Source organism: Mus caroli, unplaced genomic scaffold (assembly GCF_978045245.1).
Source record: "Mus caroli unplaced genomic scaffold, Mus_caroli_1 scaffold_10, whole genome shotgun sequence".
Lineage (NCBI taxonomy): Eukaryota > Metazoa > Chordata > Mammalia > Rodentia > Muridae > Mus > Mus caroli.
Genome location: NW_028227265.1, coordinates 68,281,232 through 68,306,790, shown reverse-complemented (window position 1 = coordinate 68,306,790; position 25,559 = coordinate 68,281,232). Strand labels below are relative to the sequence as shown.

The 25,559-nt window shown below is 44.8% G+C and overlaps 1 protein-coding gene across 3 annotated transcripts in view; it reads right to left on the bottom strand.

The window, feature by feature from the left end:
• Positions 1-25,559, bottom strand: part of Palld (palladin, cytoskeletal associated protein) — a 406,494-nt gene that overhangs the window by 27,958 nt on the left and 352,977 nt on the right. For all 3 annotated transcript variants that reach the window (XM_021170928.3, XM_085843945.1, XM_085843946.1), the window contains one exon: positions 9,189-9,863. In XM_021170928.3, the coding sequence (XP_021026587.1) occupies positions 9,189-9,863 (675 nt within the window). The remainder of the gene's footprint in view (positions 1-9,188; positions 9,864-25,559) is intronic.

Here is a 25,559-nt window from a genome sequence, read left to right as displayed (position 1 = left end):
CAAGAAATGGGTGTTTGCTATTGCATATGCCAGAAAGATTTTGCTGAAGGGATCCTGTTATAGCTATCTCATATGAGGCTATGCCAGTGCCTGGCAAATATAGAAGTGGATGCTCACAGTCATCTCTATGATGGAACACAGAGCCCCCAATGGAGAGGCTAGAGGAAACACCCAAGGAGCTGAAGGGGTCTGTAACCTTATAGGTGGAACAATAATATGAACTCACCAGTAACCCCCAGAGCTTGTGTCTCTAGCTGCATATGTAGCAGAAGATGGCCTAGTCGTCCATCACTGGGAAGAGAGGCCCTTTGGTCTTACAAACTTTATATGCTCCAGTACAGGGGAACGCCAGGGCCAAGAAGTTGGAGTGGGTGGGTTGGGGAGCAGGGCAGGGGGAGGGTATAGGGGACTTTTGGGATAGCATTTGAAATGTATATAAAGAAAATATCTAATAAATAAATAAATAAATAAATAGGTGTTTGGATATATCTTGTTCGGCAGGCTATTTCTAAATACTAATAGAAAGCTTTCTGTAAAGGTGTCAAAGCATCACCCACTGACACCATTGTTGACCATGTTAAGAAGTAACGGGCTTACCAACTTTTGATTTCTTATTGATCTGTTTAACCCTGCTGGGAAGCACGTAAGCAGAAACTGCTAGGACCTTGTAACTGCTCCACTGCCTACACTGGTCGTCAGTGATGCCACCTATCCTGGGGACTGTGCACCTAGTCTTCCCAGCAGTCATTCTTCCCTATGGTCCACACTTCTCTGAATCCTTCTTGAACGTTCCTGATTCTGGTAGGTGTTTTTCCTGAATGCTTAGGGAGTCAGTCTCTGTCATGGTTTGTATATGCTTGGTCCAGGGAGTGGCACTATTAGGAGGTGTAGTGTGTCACTGTGGGTATGGGCTTTAAGACCCTCATCCTAGCTTCCCAGAAGCCAGTATTCTGCTAGCAGCCTTCAGATGAAGATGTAGAACTCTTAGCCCCTCCTGTACCATGCCTGCCTGGATGCTGCCATGCTCCCACTTTGAGGATAACAGATTCAACCTCTGGGTGAGCCAGACCCAATTAAATGTTGTCCTTGGTAAGACTTGCCTTGGTCATGGTGTCTGTTCACAGCAGTAAAACCCTAACTGAGACAACATCCTACCCCAATGCAAAGGCTTCGAGAGGCGATCTCCTGCCCTGATGCTAGTTCTAAGACAACTGGAGTTTTTTAATGTAGGCAACAGCCCTGGGCCACTGAAAGGTGTGGACTGGAAGTGGGAGGAGACGTTCCTGTACTCCTATCTCTAAAAGGAGACATAAAGGGAGAAACATCTCTCTTTTTTCTCTGGTAGAAACATACTGTCTCATGCCAGCCTTGTTCTGCAGGTCAGCAAACCCCGCGTATTTCATCTGCTTGTGACGGAGTCTCCTGATATTTATAGAGGGAAATAGCCTAGTTTCCAGGTCCATCTAGTCCAGTCAAATTTGTCCCTGCACACTAGAGTTAACCTTTAGGGAAACACAAAAGCCGTGACTTCTTTAACTTTTGTTCTCCTCACTGGGAAGAGACCTTGAGATTTAAGGGGACAAGGCTGAAACAGGAAGCAAGCTTGCCTATGGCACCAATAGAGTCCCATGAATTATGATTTAGAATTCAGTTTTCAGTCTCACGCCATCATTTAACAGACATACTCATAGTCTTCTGGGTCCTTACACAGGCTTTTTTCCAGTTATGTCGTCAGCCTTCACATTAATGTCCCCTTAGGAAAAACGGACCTAAAACTCTACCATTGGTAATGCGCCTTGCTTGTGTCCCTCATGCGTCTATCATGCTGATGACCTGGATTCTTAAATGGTTTTTTCCCCCACCGTGGCTGTTTTTCCTCACCACAGCACACACCTAGATGTTTCTGAAATGAGCGACTCCATGTGTTACCTAGCTTCAATTCCACATTTGTCTCCTTTCCCACCTCTGTCAAGAACACACGAGCCACACCATCTGAAATCAGGTGACGTGTAAAAAGCCAAGCCCAGGACTAAGTAACTATAACACAGTTTTGGAAGAAAGCTTTGTGCTGATTTTGCCACAGCCTGGGAAACAGAAGAGCCAGCTTCGGAAGACAAGACTGAGGGCAGCCAAATGTGTGTACGTGGACTGTGTGTGCAGTGTGGTTTCCTGCTGTTACACAGCCGAGCAGCAGGGCCTAGATGTACTACCCTGGATGAACAGTCTCTGCTGACAGAAGGAGCCTGTGTGGTGCGGACCTACTACGCTACAAGCTGTGCTCTCAGCACAAATAAGAACCAAAGGGGTAGGAAGGTGAATGTCAAGAACAGAAGAGACCATCTAAATGACAGCAATGGAGAGCTGGTGTTTAGAGACTGTTGCAATTGTCTGGGACAGGTAACACCTGTCTTTACTAGAGAGCAGATCCTGGAACTTGGCAAACAAGTGTGCTTGACTTAGGATAACTGCTCTAGAATATTTCACAGAGAGGTCATTTATCTTTGTGTGGTCTCTGTCTTTCAAGTATTTATCATTTCAATAGTATAAGATAAGACACCCCCACCCCAAAAAAAAACCCTTTCCAATTCTCCATTATTTTTAACAACTCAATTCCATAATGACAACAATTTATCAGTATTATCTAGTGGGCATCTTACGCCTGAAGTCCAAGCACTTAGGAGGCAGAGGCAGGAGGCTCACCAATTCCACAGCGGTCTAGGCTATATATCCAGACCCTGTCTCAAAAAAAAAACCCCAATGAACCAAGCAAGACAAACAGCAGTGGAAGGAAATGAACATAATTTCTTGTTTTCTCCTAGTCTCAAGACATTTTTCTTTGCTTACAGAATTGAAGGAAGAGTCCACCAGTCAAAAGATCAGCGTAACCAATTCTACAAACATTTACAGAGCGTTTGGCAACGCATCGTGGTAGGTTAATCCACCAGTGCAAATTCTTTTAATTCTAGGGGAAAAAAAACCAAAATAAAACATTTGCTTTGTAAGGTAAACAACTGCATTCCTTGGTGACATCATGAAATCCTACACATTAGACATTTCATGTATAAAGATGAAGAAAAGCAGCTTTGTCTTGCATAGCCTTGCCTCTGCCTCACACAAGACTGCAAAGACAACTGAGTCCCACACAGGCCTAGCCTTCATCACAAACACTGACTGATGAGCAAGTTGGGGGAATTGATTACGGAGCAAACCGTATGATGTTCTGCGAGCCATTCGAACAGAAGGGAACCAGAAAAGGACAGTGGCTGAATGACCTCAGAGGACTCTGCAAGAGTTACCTAACACAGGCACAGGAAGAAGGGACATGGACAAGTGCCAGTCATTAAAGATGTTAAGAGACTGCCTGAGTTCAAAAGCAAGAACCTTTCTTTTACCACTTAAGTGCGTCAAGGGTTGGGCTAGTCACCTAACGACTATGTGTCTAGGTTTCTTCTTCTGTAGCATGTAAGATGTAGGTGTTTACAAAACGTAGGTCATAGTAGAGGGGTGCATACCTGGCCTAATGAGAGAGGTTGCCACAAAACATCCATGATGAAAGTAAATCACGAGAAGAGATAGGCCAAGAGACCAGGCTGGATGAGAAGGGTTTTAAAAGACCAGACGTTTTCTAGAATGGGCACATAACCCCTAATTACTGGCTTTTCAGAGCTCCATTCTGCTCTAGGTGCTGGGATGCAGTACGGATGGAAATAATGTCACACTGCTCAGAAAATCCTAGTCTACAGTGGAGATGACTGAGACAAGAAAGAAAAAGATCCAAGGAAAGGGCATCCCATGGGGTTGTAAGTGCCACGTCCTGTCAGGTATATAGATAGATGGCCTATATGAGAAACGTCAGGTGACTTAATAGCTGACAGTGTAAAGGACACCTGTGTGCAGACCTGTAGAGATCTGGGTAGGCAGTGCACAGTCTCCATGGTCAGAATGAATGGCAGCAGACAGCCACTGTGAACCACAGTGAGATAGCAACGACATCATCTCTCATACCTAATTTTAATTTGGAACCATTAAAAAGTGGTGTGTGGTGGGCAGAGCTACTCAAAGGAATACTTCAGAAAATATTTTAGAAAAACAAGTTAAAAAATGCAGGTGGGGTTTAGAGTAACATGCAAGGCTGCCCTTAGAGATCAAAATGGAGCACTTGAGAAGGGAGGCAAGGGACAAGGGATGTGGCCTCGTTTCTAGGGCAAAACATTTGAAGACTGTGCTGCAGTTGAAAGTGGCAGGGTTTGCATCCTCATGTGGACCTGCCTTTGACAATGGAAGAAGAGCTGACTCATTAGGAAGTGAGGCAGCTGCTGACACAGGGGTGTTCTCCCTTCAGAGTTGTAGAATTCAAAAATAACGTCTATTCAAAGTAAACTGCACTCAAAGCAGACCTCATCACAAAACTCCATGCGCAGAAGCAAACCTGAGCCAGTAAACAATTTGGAACGGGCCTCTCGCTCTGCTTCAGTGTCTACAGAGTCCAACTGTGCAAAGAACCCGACGGAGCAGTCTACCCTGGCTTTGACAGAAAGTCACTTGGTATGTTAAATAGTGTCCATGTGTTTGGGGCAAAAGCATCTAGAGCATGGATAGACACACCCAAGGGTAAAACCTTCCAGGTCAGGCCCTCCCCTAGATCCTGCCTCCAGGTCGGTTCCTGCGGACAGGGCAAAAACTGCTGCAGAGCACAGCAGCTGCTGGAGCTCCGGCCTGCCTTGCTGACCACCCTAGTCGCTTTAAAGAAGTTGAGCGGCCGGAGGGAGACTCAATTCCACAACCATTTCAGGGCTTGAAATCACAGGCATTCTGGGGTCCTTCCTATATTCAAGGGCACCATACATTCAAGAATATGTAAAAGGTAGCATTTTTTTAAATCAGTTCTATTTTTATATTGAATTTTAATGCTATGCTAAAATGGCTAAAGTCCAAAATATTGAGTGCCAGCAGCTCTTATTTAAAGGCCTGCACTTGGGCTGGAGAGATGGCTCAGCGCTTAAGAGCACTGACTGCTCTTCTGGAGGTCCTGAGTTCAAATCCCAGCAATCACATGGTGGCTCACAACCATCCGTAATGAGATCTGATGCCCTCTTCTGGTGCATCTGAAGACAGCTACAGTGTACTTAAATATAATTAATACATAAATAAATCTTAAAAAAAAAGGACTGCAGTTAACTACGATAAGACTAAATTCTCTTCCCACTATTCTCTGAGAGGAGTGAACTGAGGAGGGTCTACACACAGCTCTTCACTGCATATGTGTTGTGTGGTGTTGTCCTGCACTTAGACTGAATGAGCTATCCCTGGCCAGACACATGTTCATAGAATGATCACCTGTACAGCCCCTGGAGGTCTTTGCCTACAAAGCTACTGGGAAACACAGGCCCAAGAGATGGTATATCTTTCTGTGAATGCCTAATAACAGGACCCTGGGAAATGCTTCCAATTCCTACAGTGGGAAATGTCAAGGTACCAACCTATCTGTCTCAGGAAGACAAGAATACCAAGATGCCTACCAAGTCTGATGCCCCGTATGTCTGCTGGGTTCTCTATCTACTGCTTATGGTCTCACCAATGGCTTGATTTGAAAAGTAAGTTAAAATGCTCCACAGATCTAACATTTAACTGTAAACCAGAATCAGTCACAATCAGTCATCTCCAAAAGATCAGGAGGGCTGTGTTGCTTCTGTAACTATTTTCTTCAATCTGGAAACCCAGGGATTAGACTTCCAGGAAGATCAGCGGAGATAAAAACACACTCTAGGCTGCTCACAGCAAACCCTTTTTGCCCAGGCTTATTCCAGGGGTTGGGAAATCCCTTTACTGCATGCAGAACTACGAGTGTTCCCCCTGCCTGTTTCCTTTAAACCAGGGGAAACAGAGGGCACTGGAAAGTTTGTAAAGAGCTGAGTGCTAAAAGGATAAACGCTCTCAGGCCAGCCACAAGCTCTTATTTCTGACAAACCAGGGGTATAGTTCCAGCCAAAGCTCTACTCGTATAAGAGGGGAAACTGAGAGATAGCATACACTGAATAGGGTGGCACATGCTGTAATCTCAGCTCTTGGGAGCAGGAAGAGCCGGAGTTTAAGAGGAGCCTCAGTAACATAGTGAGTTTGAGGCCAGGGTAGGCTCCATGAGAGCTTGCCTCAAAAAAGCCAGAGACAGGGTTGTGGGGTAGAGAGGAGACATAGGGACAGAGACGGGGGTAGGGAGGATGAAGGAGAAAGATTGGGAGAGAAAGAGGGGGTAATGACTGATTCATTGCAATGGGCTTGGGGTTACTTATATGTAATCCCAGGACGTAAGGGGCAGATGTTGGAAGACAGTGGGATTCTGTCTCAAAGACACTGGAACACTGTGGCTATGCCCCACACCTTAGGAGAACAGAGTCCGATACTGAGAATAAGCAAAAGCCAGTGTGTCTATCTGATCCTAGGGAATGGAAGTGACCTGATCCAATCCCCAGACTTGGCTCTGACATACACAGGCCTGCTAGAGACTGAAATGGCCACAGCATGCCAGAAGAGACCATGCTACCCAAGACTCTTCTATCAGACCTCAAGAATGGCTTCTTCAAGTGAGGGCAAATTCCCTTCAAGATCAGAGGGGCAGACACAGCACAGCCATGGCTTCCCGGGCTGTCACAGATCCGAGCCCTAGTCTGCCACTACTATTGGGTGGCATAGAGCTTGGCAATTTTTTGGTACAGTTTCCACCAGCATAAATCAGTGTGGCTTCTCCATTCATTTTTAAAAAAATGTTAGGAATGTCTGGACTCTTTTGTGGTAATAATAAAAAAATTAATTAAAGACTAATTGTGATACACACAGCTGGTGATAATGCACAAGCGCTCCTGTTACAGGATACAAGCCCTCAGAAGGGGCATCCTTGGAAGCACTTCACAGCCCAGGCTCAGAAGGGACCATTGTCACTGTCAATGATGATTAAGGGCATGGCCACACAGTGCATGCGAAAGGTGACTCGGATTAAGTTCTCTGTGAGCAGTACTAGGCCTCTTTATAACAGATAATGCTTCATTTTCTACCAGCAAAATAAAGGCTCAAACCAAAACACTAGAAAGGAGTTTTTCCTCGGGCAAGCTCTCTGACTCAACTTTCAACAGAAGCCCGTTATATCATTACTATAGGAATCTGCTTTTTGACTTACACACTCATGTTGACTCTACTATTTTCAGTTGGGATCTGAGAAGAAGCCAGATTTCAAACATGGAATTCATGTAATTGACATTTAGAAAGTTCGAGACAAAACAAGTCACTGACACTCCCTGGTTAAGGCTCGCTAGCTACAGTAGAAGTTGTGTTCATCGTAACCGAACTATATCCCAACTATGGGAAGCTTTAAACTAAGAGTGAAAATAAATTCTGTTTTTCACTCCTGTTTTGTCTCTGGGCATCTGGCTAACTCTGCAGGAAGATTTCAGTAGGAAGAATAAAGACACAGGTTCTAGCCTGCTTGCTACTAACACTGACTCTTTAAAATTTTTATTTTACCATTTTGTTTATTTATTTATGGAGGTACCTGTATATTAAGAGGCTCACACAAAGGTCAGTGGGCAAGCTGTGAGAGTCGGTTATCTTTTTTATTATGTGGGTTCTTGGGCAGAATTCATCTAAGCCCCCTATCTCATCAGCACAGAACTCAGGCCCTCATCTAAGCCCCCTATCTCATCAGCACAGAATTCAGGCCCTCATCTAAGCCCCCTATCTCATCAGCACAGAACTCAGGCCCTCATCTAAGCCCCCTATCTCATCAGCACCACTCAGCATGAGGGTCTCCTGGATCCCAGGCTGGCCTCGGGGTGATGCTTAAAGGAAGATGACCTTAACCTGGTGTTCCCTTTGTGGCTGTATCTGAATGGTAGGATTGCATGAGTGCTAGAGACTGCACTCAGGACTGTGTGCACACTAAGTAAGCCCTCTGCCAACAGAGCTATACCCCAAACCTGCACTTCCTCGTTTTTTGAAATATGCTGTGAAAGATGTGCCAACTTAGCCTTTACAAACCTGGTCCACACCTGCGTGGTGTCTGTTTAGAAGGTTTTTACTGTGCTTTTGTAAATAACTTGTCTTTAACAATTTTAAAGCATTTTAAAGGGGGAGGAGGCTGGAGAGATGGCTCAGTGGTTAAGAGCATTGACTGGTCTTCCAGAGGTCCTGAGTTCAATTCCCAGCAACCACATGATGGTGGCTCACAACCATCTGTAATGGGATCTGATGCCCTCTTCTGGTGTGTCTGAAAACAGCTACAGTGTACTCATATAAATAAAATAAATATATTTTTTTTTTAAAAAAAGAATTTTAAGGTTGTCCATATGAGGTTAGGAGCTGTGGAACTGTTTGGGAAGGATGAGGAGGTGTGTCCTAGTTGAAGGAGGTGTGTCACTGGGGGTGGGCTTTGAGGCTTTAAAAGCCCACAGCAGGTCCAGACTCTTTCCCTCTCTGCTTCCTGCTTGTAGATCAGAGGGAGCTCCCTCACCATGCCTGCCTGCATGGACATGGATGCTAACATTCTAGAAATGTGGCCCAGATCACATTCTTCCTTTTGGTAAATTGGTCATGGTGTTTTGTCACAGCAATAGAAAAGTAACTAAGGTAGTCATGCATAGTTTCCCTTTCTAGGTAGATGTATTTAAAGGATTGTTTCTTAATTATGCGTAGTCTTTCTAAAAAAACTAAGTATACACTCAACCAAAAGCCATCTAGTATAACACTGAGCTGAACCAGGGCTTCGTTTGGTGGTGTGTGTATGGGCTTTGCAGCCAGACAGACACTCTATCTCAGTTTAGTGACTGTGTGGAGTCACGTTATGTTAGTGGGACGAGGATATCTCTTTAAAAGGTATCCAGGGAAACAATGTGATCTGAATAAATGCTGTATAAATGGTGGTGAAGGCCACCTTTATGGAAAGGAGCTCAGAGAGTTTGGTGATGAGAATTTTAAGCAGCTGCCTTCAGAAGAGACAGCAGCTTGTTAATGGTAACAGAGTGCCCCTTGGCTGCGGGTGTGACATCTGAAGGGTGGTGTGGTGTAAAGGGTGGGATGTCAGATTTCACTAGGAACTTCAGGGAGTGCAGGTTAGTGGGTGCGCTGTAATGGGGGCGGGAGAGGGGCTATGCGCAAGAGCAGCCAGCCCCTGTATGCCGGAGACGCTAAGTGTCACTCACGCGGGGGTGACGCCCTTGGGCAGCCCCAGGGCGTTGACAGCGACGGGCGGTGGCTGAGAGGGCAGCAGGGCGCTGAGGAAGGCTGCGGGCGTCTGGCTGGGGCCGAAGCGGGCGGGCGAGGCGCAGTGCGAGGTGGAGCTGGGCAGCGGTGGCGGCGGCGGTGGCAGTGGGAACACGTCGGGCACCGGGTAGGCTGCGGAGGGGCTGAAGACCGGAGGTGGCGGCGGTGGCGGCGAGGGCGAGGACGGACCCCACATGGCCTCGGGTTCCACGAAGGGCAGCCCGGGCGCGCGGCCGAAGGGCCTGGGCGTGGGGGACAATGGTGACGGCAAGCTGGAGGAGCTGGGGCTGGAGGTGGGTGTGGGCAGCCCCGATGCGGGACCCAGGTTCTGCGCTGCGATGAACTGCTTTGGGCGCGCGTAGTTGAAGGAGCCGGAGGACTGCATGGCGGTAGCGCGGGAGGCCAGAGCGCTCATGGGCTCCGAGGGCACCGGCGACGCACAGGCCGCGAGCTCCGGAAAGGCTGGTGGCGGTGGGGGAAAGGGCGGCGACGGGGGTGCGCTGCTGCCGCTGCTGCTGCTGTTGCAAGGGACACCCGGGGGCGCTGGGGGCCAGGCGCAGGCCTCCTGCTCCAGGCGCACTTGGTTCTGCAGCTGCTGAAGCTTCAGAGGATCCCTGGGGACACAGAGAGAAAAGCGACAACTTTAGAGAAGGGGCACATCTCAGGTGGAGAGAAGCACGCATACACAGAGTTTCTCATGGGAGCCTGACCACAGTTGGACTCGAGATAGGGCAAGTCATTCTAGTGAAAGGGCTTGGCTGATTCACTCTGGACAAAGCAAGGAACGGAACGACAACAGCTAATTTCAACTCCATGGAAGGGGCTGCGGGAATGGCTCAGTGTTCTGAGCTGAGAGCAAACTCTGCTCTTGATGAGGACCAGGGTTGGTTCCCAGACCAATGGCTCCCAATGCCTGCAACCAGTTCCAGGGGACCAGCCGCCCTCTTCTGGCCTCTGAAGGCACTGCACTCATCTGCAACGACCCTCCCTCCCCCACCCCCAGGACAGAAATTGAACTCCATGTAAGATGAGCCAGACCAGCTTGCCGATAATGATGAAGTTGTTGTCTGATTTCAAAAAACTATGTTGTAACAGAACCAGAGAAAGCATTAAGGAAAAAAAGTTGGAGATAAGTTCCCAAGCCATTTGCAGACAATTTTGGGGGAGGAAAAATTTCATCAGAACAAGAAAGCTAAAATTAAAAACAAAAGCACTTCAAGTTATTTTTATAGATCTCAGTTAATCTGCTTTTCCTCCTTCACTGCTGTCAATACTCCCAATACGACAAGCTGAGTTTTCTCCCTTAAAACTGTATGCAAAGGAGTGTTGTCTTTATGATGATGGAGGGAAAGCTGAGGCAGGAGGTTCAAAGAAGATTTAAGGGCATCCTCTGCTACAGAGCAAGAACCTGTCTCAAAAAGCAAAACATACTGGGTGTGGTACATACTCATACCTGTAATGCCAGGAAAAGATCAAATATTTAAAGTTACCTTTAGCTATAGTGAGATTTATTTTCATGGATGTATAGGTGGTTTTGCCTGCACATATACCTGTGTACCTTCTGTGTGCTAAGCCATCTCTCCAGTTGTATTTTTTTTTAATACAACTCACCAAGCGGTTAGAACTCCATTCTTTCACTTAAAAGTTTTCTTGTTTGGATTAATTGTGCATCTACTTTGTTTTGTTTAGTCAGGTCAGCAAAGCAGCCAATGGCTGGCTAAAGGAACTTCAAAAGAAGCTGGCTCTGAACAAGCAGATCAAGGGGGTACAGTTCCACAAGAAGGCACTTTTGCTCTCAGTTTTAAACATTGAAAAAAAGTGGGGCGAGGTAGGAGTAGGTGGCTCACGGATAAACACTGTGCTGTGCCAACCATGAGCATTAGCATTCAGATCCCCAGAACCCATGCTGAAGTTGGGCACACCTATAATCACGGCACGCAAAAGGCAGGGTCAGGGGGTGCACAAGGCAAGAAAGAAGACTAGGCAGGGGAAATGAGCCCGGGCTCAGTTAAATGCCTTGCCCCAACATTTAAGGTGGAGAGCAAGAAGAGACCAGTCAACGACCCCTAGTCTACACATACACACACATTCCACATACAGAGACACATTGGATCTTGCACGCACGCACACACACACACACACACACACACAGACACACACACACACACACATACACACACAAGAAAATGCCAAAGGGCTTTTGTTTGTTTGTTTGTTTTCATCCTCAGGCATTTAATCTTCAAAGACGAAGGTTCGATAAACTCAAAGCAAGAACAAGAATAAAACAGGCCAAGAAGCTGAAGGTTTGCCATCGGGTGCCATTAGCTGTAGAGACATCCCACATTCTAATGTCCTTCCGAGCCTTTGATAATTAGCCACACTTTCACCCACCTAAAGGCAAAGAACTGAAAGCAACAGAGAGAGGAGGGCTCTCGGTTCCTAATCTGTGCAAGGCATCAGAGATTTTTACTAACAAAGGGCTTCGTGGGATCCTACTGAACTTAATTTGAGTATTTTAAAAAGCAGCCCAGCCGCTGCTGAGCCTCGCCACTCCCATGGAATTCCAGATGTCTGTGTGGTTTGGTAGACTGCCTCGCACATGTGCTCCCACTTCATGTGTTTAGGACGGGACTAGGAATAGACCTTGTAAAAGCCACCCACCAGCTCCAGAAAGCCACTACCCAGGACTCTTTAGCCCATTTCCTCAAAGCCCATTCCACATCCTCACCTTCTGTAGCTCCTCGGGCTTCCAAGCTGTGGGATACTCTCCCACACTCTCGGGCTGACATTGCACCTGGTGACTTTCATCAAAGGCACTGTTCCCCGACTCTGTCGGCCGGCAAGAGAGTCACAGATGTGTCTGAAGATAATTTAAGTGTGGCCTGCATCAGCAAAAAAGCTGGGTGGCGCTGGGCTGTCCTGGAGGCCACAGGCCTTCTGTCAAGGACAAGGGAATGACTTCCTAGAACCACCTTCATTGCTTCTGACTCTCTTCATAAAACCAATCTTGCTCAAGGAAGGACTGGGTAATTTCTTTCTGTTTTCTGACTGTGAACACAAAGTGACCAGCTGCCCCCCACCCCTGTCATTAATTTTCTGTCACAATAGGCAATTTGGAAAAAAAAAGATATTTTTAAAGAGGAAGAATTACAACAGTTGCTAACTCAAAATGGCCTGAGAGCTGCCAAGGCACTCTTTATGGAAGTTGGTTTTCACAGATACAAGTAGGCCAAGAGAAGCACAGATACCAGAAAGCTAAATCTGCCTTCTAGAAATTACTCACAAGCTATTTGTCATTCAGAAAGAAAAAAAAAAAAAGGCTCATCTGGTCTCCCCACTCCTTTATCCTGTTGGCTTTCCTCTGCAGAAGAAGCTACAACAAACCTTTTTGGAAATCCTGCTTAAGCACAGAAACCCAGGCTATAAGCTTCTAAAAAGCCTTAGTCACCGGCAGGACTTCAATGCCATAGTGCTCAAATCTTTGGTTATACACAAATGAGCCAACAGATTCTCCCAGCTTCTTTTTTCTCCTCTCCTCACCACACCCCCAATTCAAAAACTCTAAGAACTTCCCCACTTAAACACACCCTAAGGTCCTCAGAGGTTCAACACTTCAGGAAATAAATCCACCCAGAGTTTCTGTTAAACAGCTGTCATGGTCCATTTACAAACGGGAGAAGTTGGGCAAGCCACTCCGGCAAGCTGCTCCAGGTTAGAGTGGGTTCAGAATCTGTGTCTGTGCTTTAATTCATTCACGACACCTGGCGTGCCGGCACAGAAGAACCTTGACCTTCAATGTAATTAAAAGTATATATGTCTGGGGTCATGTTTCCCTCCCAATGCCTTTCTTCTCACTTTATGCCATCAGAACCATTGAGTTTTGATAGTTAATGTGGATTTGATCTGAGAGGCTGGCTCACAAAATCTTGCCCTAGGTCTTTCTTTCCCAGTACTCAGTAATAAAGATGTGAAACTCATACTCCACACCATTCTGTTCTCTGGAGAGGTGGTGTCCATGCTCAAGATAAGGGATAAGAAAAAGAAACTTCTGGAAGAGAACTTTTATGTAAACTGGAAAATTCCAGCCTGTGCCCTGGGAACAGTGTCTGGGTAGTGAGAATCTGTCCCTGTTCATATTGAGAAAGACGGAGTATTCACAATGACTAGGAGAAAGCCTTTAGACCACAGGGGTGGAAAGCATGTGTGATTTAAGAATAAATATGTTTCTTACACATTTTCCTTCACTTTTGACTGCATAACCCAGAGGTCATTGCAAGACAAAGAACCACTGAGCATCATTCTTAGAGCTGTATGCTCCTCTGGTCCTGCTGGGTGTGAGCGCTGTGAATGTAAGGAGTGTGGCGTCCATCCTCCCTTGACATCCAGCCAGGGACTGCAGCAGATGGCCATCACCATCACGGATGACAATGGACATTTCTGGCTTCAGCTCTTCTGAGCTCATGAGGCCTTGGACTGGAGTGGAGAATTTTTGCCAATTTTATGGGAAAGACAAAGTTTTGAATCAGAGCCCTGAGTATTCCCAAAATCTATTCATTTTTCCCCCTCTGATGGAAATCAGGTCAGGATCCGAGGTGAGGGAGGTGAATATATTAATTCTGAATAAGTAATTCTACATAGTCTTATTTACATAACATGCATTGCCAAATATTATAATTAGATGCCATATAAAACCACGGAGGCCTCTATTCAGTTTCAATTAAAATTCTTCTGTAACTTCTCAATGCTAGTGTCTCACTAATCATCCTTTTGTTTAATTTACAGGTTGCCCAGTCTATGGCTTTCTATCATGGGTATCCTCCATGAGAGCTATACCCACAGCAGCTCGGATTCCATAGCACTGCCTCATCATTGCTAAGTGCAAAAGGCACAAAAATCGCAATCTTGGGAAAGTTCATTTACACAATTAATATGTAAGTCCCAAATACAACTGCATATATGTATGAAAATTCTATAATGAAACCCATCAGTTTGTATGTTAACTTACAAATAATTTAACTTACAAATTAATTTCACAAAGAACAAGAAAAAAATAAGCCAAATGAGAACATATTACTTGACCTTAAGGGGGTTATGAGTTTGAAGATAATTATGAATTTAAATACATTTTTCTAAGAAGGGGAGAAAGAATAGGGATAAAGATGTGGGCTTTGTGCAACACACCATGTAAGAGAATGGTAAAATGAAGTTAAAAATGACCTCTTCTTGGGAATGAGTATGTGTGTTTAACGTGTTTGTCAAACAGCATTTGTAGAGATTACAATGTCCCATTCTTTGATCTTTAATTCATTCTGAGATTTTTGTAAATTTTGTTGACTCCAGACAGGGCCAGAGCTGAGCACAATTATCCTACACAGGATGGTTCAAGGGAGAAGTGGCCTGGCCAAGCTCAGCACACAGCTTGAGTTACTTTTAGAGTTTTCTCCCTTGAAGCACGTTTGGCTTCACAGCATAAAGACAGTAGCCTTGTGTCTCAATTCATAATGCTCATCTCTATTTAAAGTCATTCACTGATATGAGAGGGGTGGGGTGGGGAGCGCAATTACTGCCCAATTCACAATCCTCTTGGGCACTTCTGGGAAACTCTAAGCATAGCTTCAACTCTCCTGTAACAAAAGGAATAAGGACCAAGAGGTTGGGGAACTGTAGCCCATCAGTATGGATGAAACTGCTCATCAAAGCTGAATCCTGCAGCAGGCTCCAAGGAGACAGACAGTTTTCATCTAGATCTGTGCAGTTTCAACTCTCCACAGGAGGAAGTGACCAGTTGGACTCAGGGGAGGGTTCTTAGTCTGCTCCAATACATTGACCTCCCTCACCAAGGGATCAGGGTTTGTAACCAGGCAGACTATACGAGATGCGGATGGGCTTTGATGATGCCGGCGGTCCCAGGATGCCTGATGAATCAAACCCCGTGAAACACTGGCTCAGCCTCTTTGTGGGAGGAATGTAAGGAGGCAGGCATCACAGTGAAATGCCTGACATGATTTTCATTTCTCCTGCTTCAAAGGCTGGTGAGAGCAGCAGGAAGATATTAGCTGTTGATTCTTATAAAAACTATGCTAATTTAGTGGACATTAAAGGAGCATGAACTGTTCCCAATTGGAACTGCATGCTATTAACTCATAACATAGACAAAGTACGCTTTTGAACAAGTCTGTTTGCTAACCTTTTTGGTCAATGCTTGGGGCAGAATCAGTGATCTCATGTCTCATTGGAACACCAAAGAAAACCCCCTGTGAGACACATGTGGAGAACCTCTCAGATCTTCAGCATAAAATTTCCAAGCGTTTTTGAAGAACTGGGGTGGGAGGGAGCATAATTAACTTGCCATCTGACAACAAAACAAAGAACTTGGCATATGTTAAGGTTTGGGGATGGTTAATAGTTCTTGAGTTTTCCATTGTAGAAGCTTCTACTGTGTCTTCCGTGATTTCCATTTCAGCTCCTGAGTAGATCTAGAGCAGTGATGTGCTGTCAGTGTTTGTACGAATGGCTTACTACTGGGGGCCACGGGTCACATCTTCTTAAAACAAATCATCATTACTTGCTCACTCGAACGTCTTTACAGAACACCAATTCTCCCACCTCTCTAGGCTCCCTCTGAAACATCTTCTCTGCAGTGCCTTCGCCACTACTCACAGACCAACTACTAAATAAATATTTGCTGAATTTAATTAAAGTCTCCACGTGGATCTGTTCCACTGAGCTGAATGGCACTTAGTCACACACAGCTGCCTTTTTCTACAGAAGCAATCTTAGAGGTGAGGCCATCACCACACACATATTTATAAGAACCCAGAGCCAGCAGAGTAGAAGAGAGGTGCTCCAGTACTTTCACTCTGGCTAGGTGGTGGGCATGTATGTTCTTGACGAGATTGCTTGTCCTTGCTGGGGCCAATTTTTTAAAAATTTAAGGTGGAAATGCATAATGTAAGACAGGATCCTACTAAACTTTGATATTCTATAACCTGGCCTGATTAGTCCTTTAAGATTTAGTCACTTTAAAGAAACTCATTGGAAGAGAACAACTGAGTGAGGAAACTTGCCAGTCCAAGTTTGACATTTATTAGGGTGTATAACACACACACTCTAGGAGTCTCTCTCTCTCTCTCTCTCTCTCTCTCTCTTACATACACACACACACACACACACACACACACACACACACACGAGCAAATGCTTTAAGAAGGGGCAGAATCCTTCAAAGGAGAGCACAGCAGAGCCTTATCTAACCCTAAATTCAACACAAAACCCAAGTCAGTGTTCCCTGCTTCTAGGCTGCCTACTCCTTGGATTTGGGGTCTAGGCTCTGCTGTGATGCTTGCCACTGGAAGGACTCTGTGACTTAGCAGTATCCAAGTGGCTCAGTAGCCACCATTCTTTAATAATTTTCACCCCTCTTCACATCACAACCCTGATTTGGTAAATCTTTCAGAAGTTCATGTATGTGGTTGTGCTGGATAGAAAGGTCATGCTATGTCCCTTGGCAGTCTTGTGGTCCCACTGTCTTTCTGGTATATCTGTGGTAAGTGACTCACCCACCCTTCCTGATGCACGCTTGTCTCCTGGGGTCACCAACACAACCATCTTTAGCTTTCTGTTTCTAAACCTGGGTTTTTACGCCCCCCCCCCCCCACTCCCCAGTTCTTTCCTGTGCTCTCTAAACCTGGGTATCTTTCCAAGATTTAAGGGGTTTCCTAACACCGCAACAAGCCACCTTCACCCACAAACAGGTTGGGCTGCATCCATAGCTGTACTGGGATGCACATGAACAAAGACCACGGGTGGGACATGGACTTTCTTCAAGCTCTTGTTTGTATGGACCCTGCCTCTCCCTCACTCCCTAACCTCTGACTTGGAAGGCACTGCTGGGTCCCACTTCCACATAACTTCTAACATAGCATGAGTCTCTTTCACCTTAATCTAATTTCTCCTAACAACATCTGACAGTCGATGCCAAACAGTCCTAAAAAGCCAGTATAAATAATTCATAGCTACACTCTTTTCAGTCTCCCAAATTAGTCTCTTCCCTGCCCCTCCTTTCCTGGCCTTTCTTGTGCATTTCTCTTTGTGGAGTCCTGCCTCTGCCTGCTTCTCTCAACCTACTGAGGTGGCCTTTAGTCTTTGGTGCCCATTTTCAAAGCCCTGCCTCCTTGCAGCCTCACCCAACACTGTCCCCATGTTCTTTTTCCCTTCTGCCAGCTGCCCCAGGGTACAGTCAGGAGGGCCATCAGTGGCATGCCCCATCCAGTAGGCAGGTCTCCCAGGGCCAGGCCTGTGTTCTTTTTGACTTCCTTATCATGACAGTGGTTCACACTCAAATGCCATTAAATCCCTGTGTAGAGACTGCCAGACATACTTTGATAAGAAATGTAGGAAAAAGGAAATTATGTTCTATAATAAGGATAGGAATTTATATATTCATGAAAATGCAATGTAAGTATGTCCATTGGTATTTTGGTAACAACGGTAGTTACAGTTTGGCTTTCTAGTGTCCAAAATAAGAAACTTCCATTCCCAAAGTAGTGTGTTTGTGAACCTGGCAACAGAGTTCCTAATTTGGCGTCTGTGAGGCACTCCATCGTGTTCCAAGCAGTGGCAGGCTGTATCGGTGCCCATTTTCCATTTTATTTGGTTATCGGTCAAAAACGTATTGAGTTTGTACTTGCTTTGAGAAGTGACTCAGGGATCTTTTTGGGCTTGCTGAGGACTTCAGTTGTCTCTAAGTGACTCTTTTTTTTCCTTCCGGGGCCCATTTCTCCTTCTATCTCTGAATCAGGAAATAACAAAGTTGGTCCCTCTGTAGAAAGAGGGCATCTTTCCTTGGTGTGTCCATAGCACCGAAGATCTTAAAGATACAATAGCACGTCCCTAACCAGGAGGCAGCTATGACCTCAACTGGGGCTCAAAAGCACTGATGAAGAGGATGGCTGAGATGCAACCCTGCTGCCTGCACTGAGCCTTTTCTCAGAGCCGCTGAGGACTGATAGCAATAAAGAACGTGCTGTGGAGGAGTCTCTACGCAGAAAGGAAGCCAAGCACATGGAAAGAAGCCAAGGGGTCAGGCCACAGGCATAAGACAAGGGGGATAAAAGTTTTATCACTTTTACTATCTAAATCCACAGAACTGTCAGAACAGTTTTATCTCTACATTTCATATACAGATGATTTTCCTCTTGCTCCTTCTTTTCTTTTTTCCAGCTTTAAAAAAAAAGTGACCTCAATGGTCCCCAGAACCCACTTCCTTATTCTAGATATGGAAATGGAAACATAGCTAACTTGACAAAGTTATCAGCTCATTGGTGACAAAGACAAGACATGAATATGCTGCTAGTGAGAATACTGAAAGGTAACCTAGTAGCAGTGCCCAAGGCTGATGCCTCAGTCGATGGAGATGCGTGTACTCTGAATAAAGAAACAATCATGTTCGGAGTGGTTGGAAGAGTTCATCTCTGGAAAGTGAGACTAAAGTGAACTGCAGGCGGGAACACTTTACATTTACATTTTATAATTTTATATGCTGTTTGAATTTTAAAAATCATGTGCATAAAAAAAAACTATGGTTAAAATGCTTTCAAGTGGCTAGGAAGAGAGCTTAGACTGTAAAGAGTTTGCTGTACAAACAAGAAGACCTGGTCTCCATTCCCAGAACTATGTACAAAGCTAACCAGAGTGTCACAAACTTGGAACCCTGATACTACAGGGGAGGAGACAGGTTCCCTGGGGTTCCATGGCCAGCCAGCACAGCCTAATAGGGGGGATCCCAGATGCTTTAAACACACACATACACAGACACAAAGATATATACACATATACATGTGTACACGCAGGCACACACACACAAAGAGAGAGACAGAGAGAGAGAGAGAGAGAGAGAAATCAAAGAGAGAGAGAAACAAAGAGAGAGACTTTAGAAATACCTGAGGCTAGGTGTACAGCACATCTGTCTAGCATGCATTATCCCTAAAAAAGCACACACATAAAATACAATGGCAGAAGTGTATATATCTTTATCACAACATTTATTGAAGAAAATCAATAAGGGATGAATCATTTATGGGGAAGAAGTTAAACTTGGAAATCCTGGACAAGCGTTTTCTGCTTGAATAATCAGGACAAACTTCCCAATCCATGCTGCAGCAAGAGGAAAGGCAGCTAGCTGTTTGAGCCTGGCCAGCCTGATGCCTCTCTATCGGGTTGTCACCGGCTCTGGCTTCCTGGGGGGCATGGATGGGGGCTCCACTGACATGGCTGCTAGTTCTGTAAGGTGACATTTTCCTGAGACTCTGTTTCTGTCTCTGCTCCATCTGTGCCTGGTAAGATAACCCTGACCAGTGAGGCAGCAGCTTGGCTGTAGGACTTAGTGTTTGGCATGTTAGAGCAGGAAGCTTGGTAGTAGAAGTGGTGGCTCCAGTTGGGCCAGGCTCTGTTTTGCCTACAGTTTTGCTTGTATGGATTTTTTTTTTCCAGATTTGGTAGGGGACAAAGAAGCAACAGGGAGAGTGTGCTACCTACTGCCTGCACCCCATTTGCTCCTTGAGGGCCTCACAGGGTCTCTCATTTCTGAGGTAGTGTTCCCAGAAAGACAAGCCTGTTTCCTTCCCAGCAGGAAGACAGTGGGGGAGCTGTCTTTTAATGGGAGCCTTTCCTGCCCTTTTTAATGTCTGCCAAGACAGAGCCACTGCAAAATAATGTTTGACTTGCCTTCTAAAATAGTGTTTAGGAGAAGGTAATGTTTTTACCAGCCTGACCGGGGAGGGCTTGCTCCCATGTGTCCCCCCAAATGGTCTGTCCTGACAAGATGACTATTCCCTGGGGATTTAGGATACCCTCAGCCCTGTTTGCCCTTCACTAAGCTTGCCTGTTTCTAGTGTCAGAGGGCAAACTCTTCCTGGAGCTTTGAAGGTTACATTCTTATTCTGGCACTTGGCTAAGACATGGGTGGGGTCTTGGAACATATGCTGTGGCTGCTTCATGCTGATCCCCTTAGTGGGCAAACACCCCTGCTCCTTTCAAGAAGCTGTGTGGAGGGGCCCTGGTTCTCATTAATTGAGGGTTGGAAGTTGCTTAGTCTGAGGCTTTGGCTGCAGTCTGCATGTACTGCCTGCTCCCTGATCTAAACTTCAACTCACAAGTCAACTGACTTTTATAGTGAGACCTTTCAGGGCCCCAGAGAATGGATATGGCCTCCAGGGAACACCCAGTTGTCAGAGGAGTTTCTCTATTACTTGAACTCACACCAGTTCTTGTATTTACAGGTTCCCCACTGGCTCATGGTGAAGGTCTGAGAGGTCTTCTCCCTTGACCACCTCCTCAAACGTGTGAGGTGAAGGATACTCTGTGCAGTTCAGATATCATCCCTGACACCTCTGGGCCATGGTGCTTCAACTCAGTCTCTCCAGCACTGGCTCAGGCCCAGCCCCAGTGGGCATCATGGGCAGCTCTGTGCTGTGTCTATTGCTGGCTCCTTGGACTCTGCCAGGCTGACTTTGTCTATGGCACTGGGTGTTCATGTCAGAATAGGATGTCTGCCGTTTTTCATTTTGTGATGGTCCTTGCAGAAATGGCTGCGTCTGGACCTCTGTCCTTCCTTGCCCGAAAATGCAGCTTCAGAAACAAGACAATGAAGGATGGGAATAGAATCTGTTGTTTCTATCTTGTTTCTTCTAAGGAGTTTAAGAGACCCCAAGTTTACAATCTCTCCCAAAATTAGGGTGGTAAGGGAGGGAAAGAGGATTGACAGGGATCCTCTTTTATAACAATAGGTACGTAGTCATTATATATATATATATATATATATATATATGTAATTTTTTTGTTAGAACCTTGCTCTCCACCAGATGTGGGAGAGTATTAGTCAGCGCTCTTCCCCTATGATGGCGCCCTCATCGGGTTCATTACACTAGGGGATTTCTCAGGCTAAGGCAGTGTCCTCTTGAACAGAGACAACCACATACTGTATATTGTGTACTAGCAGTATACCGTGCACACTGCTAGGGATCTGTGATTTCACTTTCCCTACTCAGAAATACTTGCAAGGGATTTTCACGATGTTCCTGACAGTGTCCCAGTCTGGAGGCACTTGAACCTTCCCTGAGTGACACTGTCTCTGTCCTCTACCACTTCCTATTCTAGATGAATCTTGATCACTTCTCTCGGAAGTTTCCAGATTGGCTCAATACTCAGTTGTGTAAGCACTGGCTGCTCTGAAAACACTTTAAAGGTGGCATGAGGGGAAGACTCAGGACATTCTGTTTCAGGAGTCCTGATCTTTATGTCAGCTTACAGTGGTATTAGAATGGTTCTTTTGATGGTACTCCTCTGGTTTCTTCTGGAATTTACTATTGAAGGTAAACATGTAAGAAAGATGAACCTGGAAACTCAGACCTTAGAAGACTGGCTGATCCATAAGAGCTTGAGTAATTTCTCTTTCCCTCAATGCTGGGTTAAGTAAGGAAAGTCCCCTCAAAATCCCAGAAGTTTCTGGCTCAAAGAAATTTGCACCACATGAGGTGATACTGTGCTGTTGTCTTAGTAACTAAGTACCCTAGAAACCAAAGAAGAGATTTACTTATTAACTCCCTGTGTTTGACGTTACCTGGGTGTGGGGAGGGTACCCCTTGGAGGAATTTAATCAACCACAGATATTATTACTTTATTACTGCAATTACCAATAGTCACGTAGCCAATACTGAGTACTAACAATAGTTAACTACTAGGAATAGCCTTAATGCGTGTTAACTATGTACCAAACACCAGTATTAAGTTCTTTATTTCTATAAGCTCATCTGATTTTTATAAAAATGGTAGGAGATGGGACAATTTGTAATCTTCACTTTACAAATGAGGACCAACTTAAGCTAAGTTCACATACTGGAAAATAATAGAGAGATCTGTCTCAGAACTGTTGTGATATGATGCCCCAAGTCAAAGGGCCATTTTCTCTGCTGCTGAGCATATGCGACACCACTTCAGCCCCAGAGAACCTTTCTCCTCTGTCTGTGTATCACTAGATCTACATGGCAGTAGATCTAGTAGTGTGTGTATATATATATATATATATATATATATATATAAATACATACACACACATACATACATACCCTGGCTGTGCCCTAAAGGCAACCTACTTATTTAACTAGCTAGGTCTCATGGACTGGACTTTAAAACCTTTTATTTTTTATTTTCACAAGATGTTCACTCACTTCCACAGTTTCTTCCTTTGGTTTTGACATCACCAGTCAGCATTAGTTTATTATGCTCACTCTCTACTGACTAGACATCATTTGTATACAGCTGTACCATGGAGATCCCCAAAATGTGTAGAGGTAGGAAGAAGAGATTGATGCACAAAGGCTCTGAGGTCAGATTTTGAAAGTATAATGGGAAACTCAGTGTGGTAGGATCAAGAGTCCTGTCACCAGCATGTGACAGGGTGTAAGACTCTGTATACCTAGTAGTGCTCTTCCCCACCCACCTCTTTGAACAGAATACTTGTAGAACAAGAGAAGAAGCAAACAGAACAATGTTCGAAGAAACTAGAGTTTGGCTCTTGCAAAAGCTGGGTGTGGCTACAAAATCACCACCAGCCAGCCACTTTAGCATTCCTGATAATGAGCTACCTAGGCCTATCCTCTGCAGATGTGTCTGTGGACTGGTTGGTGATCTCTGTCACTTTGACTACATCTTTCTGGTTTGAATATCTTCATGATCTGTGAGATAGAAATATGGGTTGCTCTTTACTTTCAATACCTATAAGGAGCCCTTCTGAGCTATTAAAACAAACAAACAGGGCCAATCATTGAAGATTATACAGTAGAGTCTCATTGGTGCTACTCAGCTGTCCTTCAGTCTATTGAGAGATTGTATCATTAATTATGGTAGAATTCAGTAAGACTTTATGTTTTTACATACTCAGGAAAACATTATTGTAAGAGCAGGATATTTTTTTTCTCAAAATTTCCACGAATATGGGCCCATCTCTGAAGAATGTATTGAACAACATCTCTGAATAATTAATATACTGCCAACAACATCTTCAGTGTGTCTCAGTGTTGCAAGGGTAAACAGTGAGAAGAATGCACAGTTGGCTCTGTGTACTTGGAGTAATCTATTTTCCATTGAAGGTCAACTGTCACTAGATTAAATGTTAATAACCAAGAGAGACAAGCCAGAAGTTCTGTGGTATGAACAAAGGCTTTGCCCTGTCACCAGACTCTGGGTCCAACCTGGAATCTGAAGAAGGAAGAGGTTGTAAAAGAAAACAAAAACCTTAAAAATATAGTTGGCAGGTTCAGAAACTTCAGGTGAATATCATGAATGAATATACTTGTGATCTGGGAAGGAACTATATATTTAAAGTGTCTTTTCTTCCTGAGCTTTTGATCAGTTAACCTTGACATTTTTTAGAGGCCAAAGGGTGAGATGAAAGAATGACAGATGTGACCAGCCTTTCCCCTCAGGACGCAGATCCAACTTTTAGCAGTAAATAAAATCTATCCAAATGTGTCTTGGATAGAGCGGTTATAATAAATGAGGTTTCTCCCTCAGAAGCAGCTGATACCACTAATATAACACTGAGATGAAACAATCCAATTATTTAATGTAATTACTCCTCAGGGGGATTAAAATAGAGAAATCTATCAAAGTTCCTTGGTTTTCTAACACGGTTATATATGGCTTTACATAGTTCATCTCGTTCATCTAGCATTCTATCAAATGGAATTTTCTATACTGTGGTATTTATGACTCCTTCCAAAACAATAAAAATGCTGCAAGATCTTGAAATGCCTTTCACAGGAGCCTTTCAGGGTGTGTACAGCTATGTTGCTGAACTTATTTCACATGCCACTCATGGAGCTTTCTGCATACCACATGAAGGAGTCTCCCCAAGACTATAAACTTCAAGACTGTGTATTCCTTCATTTAGAGAAGTAGTGCAAGCAGAAGAATGGGTGCATATATGGGGGGTGTTCTTTTAAATGAGCATGGCAGTCACATAAGGCACACATGGAAGGAAGGACTCTGGGTTGTCTTCGTCCCTCAGCATTAGATGTGACATGCCTCTGGTCAGTTTTGTTTCTCACGTGAGAACATGGAGGTTAAAAACTCTGCCCACCAAAAGGCTTAATCAAGTCTTCTATGTTCTGTGTTCTCAGAAGAACACAGTGACACAGTTTACAGCACAAGGGAAAGCGATGTTCCACGTCAGTCAAGCAAGAGCATGTTCATGCTCTAAGGAGAACACAGATCTGATTGTCCAGTGTCTGACTTCCTCGTCGCACAGTTTCATCGCACAGCGTGCACATGTGCTCTCATAGATGAGGACATACCCGCTAACATACTAGGTGGCTCTGTGCTTTCTACGCCCACCATCTTCTACATGAGCTCCCATACTGAATGCATTTGTCGTCTCATTCGGTGCCATGCTTGTGACAGCATTGACCGGTCACTCGAAGAGCTGAGACCAAATTCTTGAGGAGGAATTACTTTTGAAGTTTTACTTAGATAAATATGAATATAAAACAGATAATTGGGTGTTTTGTTTTTAGAATTTGTTTCCCTCAGTTCTTCCCCTCTCTAATGAGCATGTGCACGCATGCACACACATGCACACACACACACACAGAACAAGCAAACCTTTCCTAAGTACCTGTCTCACTGTGCTTCTGAGGTTATCTTTTATATTTCAGCTATGTGGGCTACTGCATCCCTATGGTAGAGACACTGTCATTTGGGCCAGACCATGGAAGCCATCTTCTTCAGTTTCTCCTGTTTTCTTTTAAGTTGTAAATAATGATATTTTCTCCTAAAGATTAGCGAGAATCTCTTTAATTCCTTTGTCAGTCCGAGGAAAAATCTGCCTTAGACTGTAAACCATTTTTTCATACCACACAGAACAATTCACCTCACATATGACTCCTTGAACCCCCAGGTAAGCAATACATGCATCCACCTGTAATCCTGTGATAATTCATGTGGTTTTTGCACTTTCTATCTTAGGGTCTAACCTTCTCCTCCTACCGTGCACCCACCTGAGAGCCCCACATCTTAAGAAAGAGACCTTTCTGTAGGCTGGAATCCCACATGGGCCTGCCACATGAGATATTATGCAGGTTCCTCCCCACTGAACGGATCTCATTTCTACCACCAGGATGGGTTCTTACTACTCTCTTCTGGCTTGTAACATAGCAGCAAAAGATGGAGATGACCACTGAGAGTATTAAATGCTATTTCTGTTACACTGTCTTAGAGAGTTTGTATGTACTCAATCTAACACCTGAAGACCT